The sequence below is a fragment of the Stegodyphus dumicola genome, chromosome 7, assembly GCF_044657685.1.
Source record: "Stegodyphus dumicola isolate Sdum_Otavi_A_Nest chromosome 7, ASM4465768v1".
Lineage (NCBI taxonomy): Eukaryota > Metazoa > Arthropoda > Arachnida > Araneae > Eresidae > Stegodyphus > Stegodyphus dumicola.
Window position 1 is genome coordinate 178,119,508 of NC_140774.1, and position 13,653 is coordinate 178,133,160.

The following is a 13,653-nucleotide window of genomic DNA, read 5'->3' on the forward strand; positions in this document are numbered from 1 at the left end:
AATTGTCCGCATTTTTTAAACATAAAATCGTATAAATACAAAAATATACAAAATGTTCTACAATTTGGACAGCTTGCAAACTTTATGTTGCAACAATCTTTGATTATAATTATCAGATTTTACTCTCAATGCAGAAGATGATGTACACAAAGGTATTTTGCAACTCTTACTGAATGTTAGAAACATATTTTATTTATGCAACTTGTAGTGAAATAAGTAATTATAAAATGTTGTTACAAAGTTTAAGATCTTTAAAGAATTAATTTTGTTTCATTGATGAGTACCACACTTTTACAATTCTGCAGATAGATAAAAGATCTTGTACACTGACTTCAGAGTAATGAGATAATTAATCCCTACATAATCTAAAAAACATCAAATTTGTGCACTATTAAAATGAGATAAACAGATCCATACTTTATAAAATATGAACTATGGCACAAAATCTAATCAACTCAAAAATATTTTGCTCTAACCTGAATAATATAACAACTTTTTACTAGTTATTCAAAAGTTGGTTCATATCAACAGACAATATTAAAATAACAGCACAAGACAGAATTTAATTAGAACAATACTTTCTATGAAAAAATTTAAACCATAAATTTCTGGCTAGTAAAATGAAAACATTTATGAAACAAAACAATGCTTTAATTAACAGCAAATACCCTAAAGTTATGATTTTTATTGCAATATTTATTTAATGGATTCTTTCCACCTTTGGCCTACATACATGAAAAAATCTGCTTTTCCCCCCCTCTAATTAAGCATCAATGTTATAAATGCATGATTTACTTACTTTCCTCCCCTGACTTGTTTTATGTGATGAAACACATTGACAACATCTCTTATTCTACGTGGTGCTTCTTCAATTTTAGATGCTAAAGTGATACAGGCCATAGCTACGATCTGGAAAATGAATAAAAAGTAATTTTAACATATGAATTTTAACAACTATTCCCAAACTTATTTTCTTAAACAAATGAACTTTTACAATTTGATTTCACAAAAAAAATATCTCCATATGGACTTAAAAAAAAAAAAAAAAAAAAAAAGGGCTAGAAAGGTACGATCAGCAGGAAGAGGTTAAAATTTACAAATAAAAAATTCTAACTTCCTTAACATATAATATAATTTAGTCCGGTATTGACAGATTTAATTCAGTTTTAAAAGGCAAAACAGTTGACATACTACATTCTTTTGCAAAAAAAAATCGAAGCATCATGAAGGAAGTGGTTGTTTTTGATGAAACTGAATATGTGTATAACTCCTACATAGATAATATAATAATTAAAAAATCAAGGTCATAGTACCTGTTTACGGCTCACCATTACCCACTAAGCATTCAAATTAGTAGTTGGTCGAACTGCCTGTCGAGTCAAAGTGTGGTAGAGGTTCCTAATGTCATTCTGCTAGGCATTCATCAGTTGTTGCTCCAGATCTGCAATATTTTGTGATGCCAGAATCTGGCGGCCTACTATGTCTACAAATGCTTGATTGTTGAATGGTCTGGCGACCTTGCTGGCCAAGGAAGAGTATCAACCGCACGGAGACAGTCCAGAGATATGCGGCCTGGCATTATCTTGTTGGAAAATGGCCCCAGGATAACATGCCATGAAGAATAATGCAACCATTCGCAGGATGGTATCAACATATTGTTGAGCTGTTAAAGATGTACGGAGGATCCATGGGAGGTATAGACGTGGTACAGTGCGTTGAATAGTCGACAATGATACCGTTGGGAGACGGTTCGGGCCTGGCGAACAAACATCCTATCTTGCTTCGCATTTGTGATCCCTGGCAAAAGAATATGTATCGTTAAGAAGGAAAACTTCGCAGCAGCAGGAGTGTCTCCCTACGAACGAAAAGGGAAACAGCTGCGCGTGCATGAAACATCTGTCGCCAAAAGGCATCAAAGCTCGAAGCTGATGTCGAAATTCGAACAGGTTCAATGGTCACATTTATCAAGAGTTTAAAGCTGTGTGACTCCATTTTTTCCCTCCATATTGATGGATATAAAATCAGACATCAAACTGCAATATTGATAATGCAAGTTCAACAGCCAGTGAAAGTGAAACCTCACCCAATTTTCTTATTCATCTTAACCTGTGTTCCTTAATTTCCTGTACACGTCGCAGAGGAGGAAAATGTCGGCCAGGTCCAGTACATCACAATGAGGAAAATTCTCGCCAACAGGTTCTGTTATCAAATCCCTTGAATTTTCCTTCTTTCTAGTGGCATAGAAGACAAACTAGTTCACATTGTGTCTATGGAGCCTTTCCTTCTTTACATAGACATTCTTTGCCTTGGCTCTCCAGAGCCTTCATTTTGCCGGCAATTTCCTTGTAGCAACCATTGCAGCCAACATCTTTGCACAGCAGTATCTCACCTATTGCTTGGTATGACCACCTAGCTTCACGCAAACCTACAGTATGCCCAAGTTCAAATTCGTTTTGGTTGTCTGCAAGGTCTTTGATATCGTCGTAATGGCATCATTAGTTGCTTCTTTACAGAATTACAATGGCAGCAACAAAAAAAGATAAATTTTCTGCCTCTATTACTGGTTTCATACTTTGCAAATTGCACATTAGAAATGTACGCTATGCTCACAATTCCTGTTCATTTGCCTTGAAACTTTGATCATTTGCATGTTCGATCAAGATGCTTTTGCATACCAAATTTTGTTATGATCGCAGAAGTCCTTGGTGGGCTGATCTTTAGAATATGGTAACTGGTAGTTTGGCGACATTTTGGAGGCGATAAATGTTACTACCTGGGACTTGGTAATAATGTACCTACCTGGTAATAATGTGAGCAGTACTCAGTTCCGATTACGCATTATTTTGTGTGAGAGAAATGAGAGATCATGGGATATGTCATGTGATATTAATGGACGAATTACGGTTCTTTAATCAGAAAAAAATCTGGAAATTTTGTATTTGGCTATATTCTGTGTTGTGTGAAAGTGTTCGTTAATTTTTGGATCCCATGGCCCTAACTAAAGTGAATTCGAAAGGGGTATTTAGTGGGATTGAAAGGGGTAGTAATAAGTGTTTCTTTAAGGTTGTGCGAGATAGAAGTAAAGATGTTTTATTAAGTTATTTATTTTACCTGGTACCTTGCTGTGAATTATAAGTATGATTTTAAAGATCCTGAAACAGAAATAAGAAAAGTTTATCGGACACGTAATCAAGATTCTGAAGAAGATTAGGTAAGTTAGTATTTTTAATTATTTGAGGATATTATTTTTATGCATTGTTTTAAATGTAAGGTGGAAGTAAAGTAATTTGGTATTATTGAGAAAATTGTTATTAGCAATGATTTAGTTTAAAGTAATTAGGATTGTAAGCTAATTTTTATTAATTTAATATATGTGCTTATTTATATTTTAAGTAGTGTTTTTGAATTTAATTATATTTTAATTAAATGATAGTTATTTTGTGAATTTTATGTTTGTAGGAATTTGGTATACATTTTAGTTGAAGTAAACGTGCATGGAAATAATTTAAATATTTGACACTAAGTATTTGTAATGTTTGAGGAATGATTTCGTTGGCGACGTTTATAATATAATAGATAATTTAGAGGTAAAAGTTTTTGGATATTTTATTTATTTTATATGTGGAAATGTTCATATTTGGAAAGGGTATATACTTTTTCGTTATTAGGTAATTTCACATATGTTCTTTTTAACGGGTTTAAAGATTCAGAAAATTGTCATGCATTTTCGTGAAATTTTTCTAATTTATGAGAAAAAAGGAGTGTACATGGATATGGTGAAGAGTGTGCGCAATGCCATTTTTGTGCAATTCTGGGATTTTTTTTTAAGTAAAAATAAGTCGACGTGTACATGGTCTAGTGATATTTTAATTAAATGATAGTTATTTTGTGAATTTTATGTTTGTAGGAATTTGGTATACATTTTAGTTGAAGTAAACGTGCATGGAAATAATTTAAATATTTGACACTAAGTATTTGTATGCTTGCGGTATGAATTCGTTGGTGACGTTTATAATATAATAGATGATTTAGAGGTAAAAGTTTTTGGATATTTTATTTATTTTATATGTGAAAATGTTCATATTTGGAAAGGGTATATACTTTTTCGCGATCAGGTAATTTCATATATGTTCTTTTTACCACCCGGTAAAAAGAACATATATGATTAAAGATTCAGAAAATTGTCATGTATTTTCGTGAAATTTTTTTAATTTATGAGAAAAAAGCAGTGTACATGGATATAGTGAAGAGTGTGCACAATGCCATTTTTGTGTAATTCTGGGATTTTTTTTAAGTAAAAATAAGTTGACGTATACATGGTTTACGTGTATGTGTTATTTTGAAAAACGCGTAAGGAGTATGGTATTGTGCACTTTTTCCCAATTTTGCAATGAATATTTGTCATGATTAAGCAGTTTTGTTAGATAAAATTTCTAGCATAAGTGTAATTCGGCTAGTAGATTGTTGGAAGAAGTGTTCAGTAGATAAAAAGAAAAGAAACCGGCGGGAAAAAAAAATAGAGGGTTGCTATAGGAGAGTTGGTCGCCAGATTTTCGCCAAGTTACCATAATCTAAAGATCAACCCCTTGGTGCTTCGATTTTTTTGCAAAAGAGTGTATAAATAGAGCATATTATTTATAACTTTATATTATAACTCTGCAGAATTAGTTATCTTTCCTTTAATAACATAATACACATATACTCATAATTTACTCAAGCTATTAAAAAAATACTAGAACTTATATATTACCCACACCTAAAAATGCTACAGTTATCAACTGGTAAACAGATCTTGACATTAATAAAAAAATTTTAATGAGGAAAGATCCAATCGTATTTTGATCTCTATGTTGGAATTTCTTCTCAAAAATACAGAAAGGTAAAGAATAACTGATTTCTGAAAGAAAACTAGAAGGCAATTTAATCATACCACTACCATGATTACGAGATTTTACATAAATCATGTTAACACTTTACCGACCGCTAGCGGTTCAACAGCATATGCAGGTCCGACTGGTCGCTCAGCCACAGATTCTTCATATTCTAAATAACTGTCAGAACAATCCGATAAATCGTCTAAATAAAACTCTCCAGAACCATTTTTTTCGCTCAAAACAGTGTGAAAATGTGGGAGTTTACGAAGCAACGCACTTAACGCAAGTGAGCGATGCACCTCGATAACTAATAATAAAATGCAGATGATATAGCAAATGGCAACTGCTTATCGCCATGGCTACCATCTGATAGGCTATTTTTAGGTAGACCCGAGAAAAAAGCGATTAATAGGCTATCGGTCGATAGGTGTTGGCGAAAAAAGCCGATTAATAGGCTATCGGTTGGCAGGCGGTGCCTAAAAAAGCCGATTAATAGGCGATTGATCGGTAGACATTGGTGATGAAAAGCCAATTAATAGGCTATTGGTTGGTAGGCGTTGACAATAAAAAGCCGATTAATAGGCTAATGGTCGGTAATGTGTTAATGCATTTTAACAGTTTCCACTGCATGATTCTCTGCTGAAAATGCATGCAACATTCTATTTGAAGGTAAAAGCTCTCACAATACAAAAAAAATACAATATTTATGTTTCAAATGAAGAAAATATTAAAACTTCCTGCAGTTTTGCCATTAATCATCAAATCTAGAACAAAAGCGCAAAGCTAACCAAGACAATATTCTTTTTATGCATGCCAGTATTACTTTACAAGCTAGTATATTATATATGAACATTCATTTATAAGAACTGCAGCACTGAAGTTTCAGAGGGCAGGTAGCAGCCCTCTCGTTTCTGACCCCTTAGAACACATCAGCCTAATAACTCAGAATACTAATCACTAATTACTATGTTTTTGGTAAATGCTTAAAAAGAAGTAAAGGTGCAAGTACAGAGTAAATATAAAATAACAGATTATAAAATGACTTACATAAGTGAAAGATAAAATAATGGAAAGTATCTAGTAAATATAGAAAAATAAAATAAACAATAATACAAAATACATATCACAGAAGATAAACTAAATTTATTACCTCCATTGTATGACGGACAAAAGACTTCGAATAGTAAAACCTCTGAAACAGGACCTGCCCTGTAGCCATTGCTACCTACAAAATACGAAAAAATTCAAATGAGAATTAAGTGTACCTACAGCACAATTCCTTGTTTATTGTTCCAGTACTATGCAAGTTTATATAACTAATTTATTTTCATTATTACTTGACGAAAGTAAGACAAAAAATATCTTATTTGCACATTATAAATACAGTTTTGGACATTTCGGCTTTTTAGAGGTAGATTTGATCCTTTTTAGATGAGTTCTACTCGATTATCTACACCATTGTTTCCCAAAGTGTGGTAGTGTACCCCCCAGGGGTACACACTGCACCAGAGTTTGGTGCACTGCACCGAATTCTACGTTCTCACGAGGCAAGTCAAGAAAGTCTTGCGAGGCAGGAGCTGGTTTGGTGTGACTCGGCGGAAATATACCACACTTCCTTACAGACAACTTACTTCGTTATTAGTTAGTAGCTTCTTCAGGCACCTGTGTATTTTAAGATTTTGTGCGATTTTTCTTACAGAAAATGTCTGTTATATGCTTTAGTTAAGTCCAACTGATTTTAATTATTTTTATAAAATATAATTTTTATCCTTAACATAGGTTATGGATCACTGGTTAAAATCTTGAACTACTACACCGAAAGAAAATAATGATTCTAGTAGCAATCAACTAACACGAAATACTGAAATTAACGACGAATCAATTTCAATTTTAAATGAACCTGTTAAGAAAAAAGCAAGGAAAACTTGCAAGTACAAGAATATCCTAAATTTGAATTTCATGCACTGGAGATGAAAATGAGCCTATTCCACTTATGAAACCATCCAACTTAAAAGTGCGATTTTGAGATAGAATCAGTACAAAGATAAACCCATAGTTGTTTTGAAAATAAACTTAAGGATTTAAATCAGTGTTGAAAAGTAATGGGGAATTTGACAGGATGTGACAAACAAAAAATACTAGAAACTTCGTGTCACTTTTGACTTCAAAGGGTAGTGCAGCGGAAAACGCTGGCGAAATTTTAATCAATCCTGCAGCCAAGATAATGGTAGTACTGATAGAACATAGAGCGAAACAAACTTTTGACCACGTTTCTCTCTCAAATAAAACAGTTCATCAACGAATTATTGATATGTCTAATAATATCAAACAGATGTTATCTGACATTTCTCAAAGTCTTTATTATGCACTGCAAATCGATGATTCAACTGATATCGCAAATCTTACGGCATTTATTAGATGCGAAAAAAATTGAGAAATTCATGACGACTTTTTATTTTGCCTGCCTTTATTAGGTCACACAACAGGAGAAAATATCTTCAATGTTATGAATTAATTTACGCAACAGAACAAAATTGATTGAAATAGATCTGTTGGAATAAGACGGAGCAAAACGTACAGTTGGAAATAATAACGGACTCATTGCAAGAATTCAAACTGTTGCCCTAAATGTTCATATCCACACACTGCATACAGAGGCTTTGGCAACACATAAGATGCCCGCTGATTTTAACAAAACATTACTCATCTGACTCAAGATTACTAAAAACATTACTCAACAAAAATTTGGAATGTCTGAATATTATGCGAGTTACTGATTAACAAAATTGAACCAATTACTTCAATACAAGAAATATTTCAATTCCCACCCCACAACAAGCAAGGTAATAAAACACGAGAAAAAATTGAAATCTATATTTCAATATTCAGTACAAGATCTATGCAAATAAATTTTAAAAATAAAAGTGCCGATAAACAAATGCGAAACCCCTTTATGTGTGGCAACCATCTATATTCAAAGTGAATGAGTGCACAATTAGAAGTTCTCTAAAATGTCACGCCTCCCAAACTCCTAACAAACCCTCATTCAATACATTTTTCGAATTTAAAACCACAAAGAACTTGTTAACAGTAATGCATTTTTTATTCACCAAAATGGCCAACCAGCCATGATTTTATCAGTGTACAGTTATGTTATCAGATATTAAGCATATGGAAGTAAAATTAGCTGGTTAAACATGATATTTAACACATATAAAGTTAGCAGGACTGAAGATAATATTACACATATAAAAATTAGTTGGTTAATCCTCATCAGATTTAGTATACATCTGATACTTAGTTAAATCGAAGTTAGCAGAAGATAAAAAATAAAGTAAATATTGATATTCTTATTGAACTAGATTTCTGATTAATTCTATTATTGCAAAAGAATTATACATAGTAATACTTATGTATAACAATATTTCATTCTTTATTATTAAATTTGTATGGCTCTAAAAAGGATCTGTCCTCCAAAAAACTATACTGTTAAAAAAATTACTCAAGACAGCAGTTAAGCATTTACAATACATGTAATGAATCTCGGCCATCATTTCATGCCGAAATAAAAAATACTCCAGTAAGTGATCTGCACGGTTTTCCCTTTTGAAGATCACTTTCCTACAGTTTTAGTTTCAAAGCCTTCCAGTTTGGGGAAGTTTTCATTTTTAGCAGTGCTGGTAAAGTTATATCGCATATGAAGTTTTGTGTCAGACTTGTGCGTCTGGGACTTCATTAGTTGGCGATTCGCTAGTACAGTTAGTAGGCCACACACTAAGACTGAACTTTGGCATTAGTTGAAGCCATGTGGAATGCCATTCCGCATCATTATGTTCAGAACCTGTATGATTCAATGCCATGGTGCTCTCATCACTTAGCGTGGTGGACACACAAAGTTACTGACTTCCGATGTTCACTTCTTTTTGTCTTGTAAATTTGATTGTTTATTTGTACCACTATCAGCAATATATGGAATAAATTTATTTCCGACAATTCTTTCATGGTGTCACATTTTTAACATTAAATTAAGATTTCATTATCACTAACAATTTACTGCACTTGGCTACTGGAAAGTTCTAATCAAACGGTAATGCACTGGAATATACAAAATTTAGTAAAATTCTAGTCATTAACTGAATTAAAATCTTTAGCAAATTATATGCTTGTACCCCTTTTAGTTTGCGCTTACGTTCAAAATACACTACAAGAGGTAAGGAAAAAAGATATTACAAAATTTGTTAAGTTATGCTATTAAAGCACTTCAAGCCTAAGAAAATTACTTTGGGGAACTAGATTAGATTATAGGTAAAATAAGAGATGTTAAACGACTTCATTTCTATGCACAATTCGTACAATTCCAGACATTCAAAATGATGCTTGTTTAGATGCTGAAATTAAATAAATTACTTTTTACAAAAAGGTCAGAATGCATCCCGCTTATTTTATTTATTGAAATTTCTTAAACAATAGTTATGTATAAATTCTAAACGAAGACCAAAAAGTTTACGAAACGTTTCATCCGATTAGATAACAGAAAAGTAGCAATTCCGTTAAATTATTTTTATCAGAATTTTATATATCTGATCAACACAATGGTACACAATTTTTAATCAACAGTGCTTATTACGAAATAAGACTTTATACACAATAATTACAGAATTAAATATTTTTTACTTTTAAATTTTTTAAATACGAAAGATTTCAAGTATTTATTTTCTCTGCAACAGATTTCAGTACTTGTTTTAAGTCGTTACATGGGTAGGTGCAATTAAGCCTAATAAAGGGAAGAGTAAATCACGTTAAAGGTTAGGAACACGAAATACTCATCAATAATTTATACATTTGTTAAAAATACTCGAATGCAATATTCTTCAAAATGATTTACATACACTTATACAAATACTCTATATAATATTCGTAGTAGTAGTTACCTGAGGTAATCTGAGAAGAATCCCTGAAGTTTGTATCAGCTCACATCCTAATATCCGTAACTCAATTTCTGCTTCACGCTCAAGACCATCCAGCTGGGATGGCGATGGAGAAAGTTTCTCAGGTGGTAAAATACAATTTTCCAATGATAAACTAACTTTAGAATATTGATATTTATTTTTATCAACATCATTTACAACTCCTGTCTGAAGAGCAGCCATTTTCACAAACACGACACAAGTCGAGAAGAAGTTGTAGTGCGTCGATTAACTAGAAGCTTCTTCTTCTCCTGTATTTGAACAGCACTCAGCGCCAAGGTGTCCGGGGGGCATATAAGCAAAATGTACACTGCTAGGACAACGGCTTGAATTTGGCCAATGACAGTCCAGATGAGGGTTTCATTAACTCCGCCCACATGAGTGACGTCATATTTCTGACGTTTGTTTACATTCTACTGTTCAGAGTTACGAAGTGCGTTTTTTGAATGTACATTTAGTTTTTCGGAATAAAAGTGTATATATATTCGTATATATTTGTATTAAATCGATTTAATGTTTGTTTCGGAATATTAAGGATTATTCTACTCTTCCAATACAAAATTAGGTCTAGTCAGATAGAAGTTATTAATGGCTGGAAGATGCATGTAAAGTGTGGTTTACAAATTATTCTGCATATTGATAATCAGAAACTTTTAAGTGATAATGACTTAAATCATCTACTATATAAAATGTACCTGCGGGAATTAAACCAAGTGAAGTTAATGTTAAGTTAGTGAATCCAAGTGCTATTTTGTATCAGTAATTAATGCAGTAAATATTTTGAATCAAAATGCCACCAGTAACTATTGCAATGAATTGACATATGTGTGTCAAGAAATCCTTAAAATACATTTCACATATATCTATCTGAATATTTACAACATTCATTGTGCTTTGATTAAGAAATCAATATGCTTTACAGGATTCAATATGCTTTCTTAGAAATAAACTGCATTTCATTATTAGAATGTTGAAAGTATAAAAGATGAAAAATTGTGTCCACTCTAATGAACATATTGGAATGTAATTTAGCTGTGAAACTACTGAAGTTAAATGATGAACATGTTATTTAATAAGAACTGAATATATTTAAGATATGCTACCAGCTCTGATATTTCAAGACTGTTGGATATGCTTATCTATGAAGATTAAATCACTATTAACTGACAAATTATGGTTCTGGTAAAGCATATATCATATTTGGAATCATAGAAAGGAAGTTCATTGTTTTTCTGAAATGTAAAGAAAATAATATTGAATAACTGTAAGTGCTTAGTGTAATAGACCTACTGAAATCTAATTTAGTTATAAAACTGCAAATGCTAAATAATGCTGAACATAATTTAACAAGAACTGAATTTAGAAAGATATGTTATGCTATTTCAAGAGTATCAAAAATGCCTAACAATGAGGTATCATTACATGTTCTAAGGTGTAATGTTGAATTGATTTCAATAAGTATACTTTTATTTCCTGGAAACATACCTTCAAGTGAATTGTGTGAATGTGTGTTTACAGTTCTTTACATCTAGTTAAGTCAAAACTGAATGGATTAAAAAAAATAACTTAAAGTTGTATTTCAAATTTTACATTTTGTCATATTAAAGACTGATTACCTGGGTTTCCACTGATGGTTGGACTTGATAAAATATGTCTTGAACAGGCAAAAATTTTATTTTCTTTTGAGAAAAAGCATTTAATATTGATTTTCTTACATTAGTATGTATTTTTAACTGTGAAGTTTGTGCATTTAAAAATTGTAATCACATGCAAATTATTATATTTTCATTTATTTCCAATTTCATTAAAAGTATTTTTTTACAATTTATTGCCTTATTTTATACATTACATGTATGAGTAATAAATAATTATTGTAAATATGCTATGTAACTTATATTGTGATCTTGATATTGAAACAACTTATATATTATATATGTACGAGTCATGCATTAACTCATGGCAATTGAAATTGAATTGTTAGTAAGAAATTAATGATAATAAGATGCATTGATGTATCTAATAAGATGTATTATTGATGACAGTACATAAAATTAATTAAAACTGTAAGATATATGGTTAAAAGGTACTATTTTATTTTCGGAACCAAATTTTGTATGGATGGATGGATGTATTCATGTTACGTGTGTGTATGCACACACACTTATACACACGTGCATAGGCTCACCAGTGGCAGAGTGGTAAAATCTTTGAACGCTGAATTCGAATCCAGGCAAATTCTTTGGCTTCATGCGCGTTTTCGTGGTTTTCTCCATTTGTAAAGTGTATACCAGCCAGTTTCCTTTAGAAAGTCCTCCACAAAGGCATCCCTTCCCACAGGCAGATAGACCTAGTGTACTTTGCCATACTAAACTAAAATGAAACCCAAACCACTCATGGATACATACATTACATGTCTGAATCCTGTCCCGATAACAGAAAAGTACCAGTTAAAATTGGGCTTTTAAAGATTTCGAAAAGAGTTTTGAATTAAAATCCAGACTATAATTTCATTATCTTGTAATAAATACACTGGACTTAAGATTGCACTGTAACTATTTAATATGAGTTCCACTAAGCTGTCAATAATGCTTTACATTAAGTACTGAAATCAAGATCAGAATGTTATGAATTAGTATTATTGTTCGCATAAGTGCTTCACATTTATAAGTCCATTCTATTATCAATAATTTAATATCCATTCTTAATAAATAAGAACAATATGATACTAATTATTACATTTATTCATTTACAAGTTCTATGAATTGCAATAATTTCCTTTTCCAATATCTTCTTTTACAAAATACTTTCAGTCTATAATTCCTTTTTTAAATGTTAATTTCTCTTCATCATAAGTAAAATATATGCACACATTATTGATGTGATTATTGAAAAATTATTTAATTAAAATGTTCAAAGTATATGTTACAAAAAACAAACATATTGACATCTATAACATATTTATTAAAACTTATTTATTTACTACACAGAAATCGTGTAACATTTATTTTACATAAGAATGACTGTATATGTGTTACGGTGAAACACCAAAATCTGGAGAATGTCGACATTCACCGGTGAATGTCAACATAGTCGCTTGGTGTATGTCCGAAATATTTTGCAAATACTCTTATTCCTGACTTACACCGGTAAATGTCGACATTCACCATGTGCCAATGGTGAATGTTGAACATATAAGAATATTATATTTTCTTCCGTAATTCAGTCTCGAAAAAACGCACTTGAGACTTAAAATAAGAACTTAAAACACACAGTACGTTCAAAATGAGAAAGGAAAATAATAGAAGTTAAAAACTTTATAAATTATGTGATTCCAATCTTATTTATTGCAACAACATAAACTATTATTACCCTTTGAATTGCACAAGAGGTCCTTGCTTTTACAACTGCATTTATTTATGGAACACTTTCTTTTGCAATGACAGCATGTACATATACTCCTCTCTTTTTGACCTACACCAGAGCATATCTGTGATTGTCGACATACACCGGTGAGGGTCTGAAAGTACAAGAATGTAGTGCAATATTCGATCTTTCACCAACGCATTTGGTGAATGTTGACATTCTCCAATTTCGGTCTTTCACGGTAACATATACATAATGATAACAAGTTATCTTTTATTCAGACATTTCATGCTAACCTGTTTTTATTGCATTCGAGTTTTAAAACTAAGTATTTTTAATGATTTTCCTACTACTGTTTCAAAATTCTGATTTTTATGCCAGTCAGAAATGATTTTCTTCGAGTATACAGAATTAAATTATTTATTTCTGGATTAGTCATTGAGTAATTT

General features: G+C 31.7%; 1 protein-coding gene across 1 annotated transcript in view; it reads right to left on the reverse strand.

Annotated features, from left to right (window-relative positions):
• Nucleotides 1–10,105, reverse strand: part of LOC118185534 (cyclin-L1) — a 39,716-nt gene extending 29,611 nt beyond the window's left edge. Inside the window, exons 1-3 of the mRNA XM_035355406.2 lie at nt 9,806–10,105; nt 6,025–6,099; nt 800–909 (exon numbers count right to left, since the gene is read on the reverse strand). Coding sequence (XP_035211297.1) covers nt 800–909; nt 6,025–6,099; nt 9,806–10,024 — 404 coding nt within the window. The 5' untranslated portion in view covers nt 10,025–10,105. The remainder of the gene's footprint in view (nt 1–799; nt 910–6,024; nt 6,100–9,805) is intronic.
• Nucleotides 10,106–13,653: the final 3,548 nt, after the last annotated feature.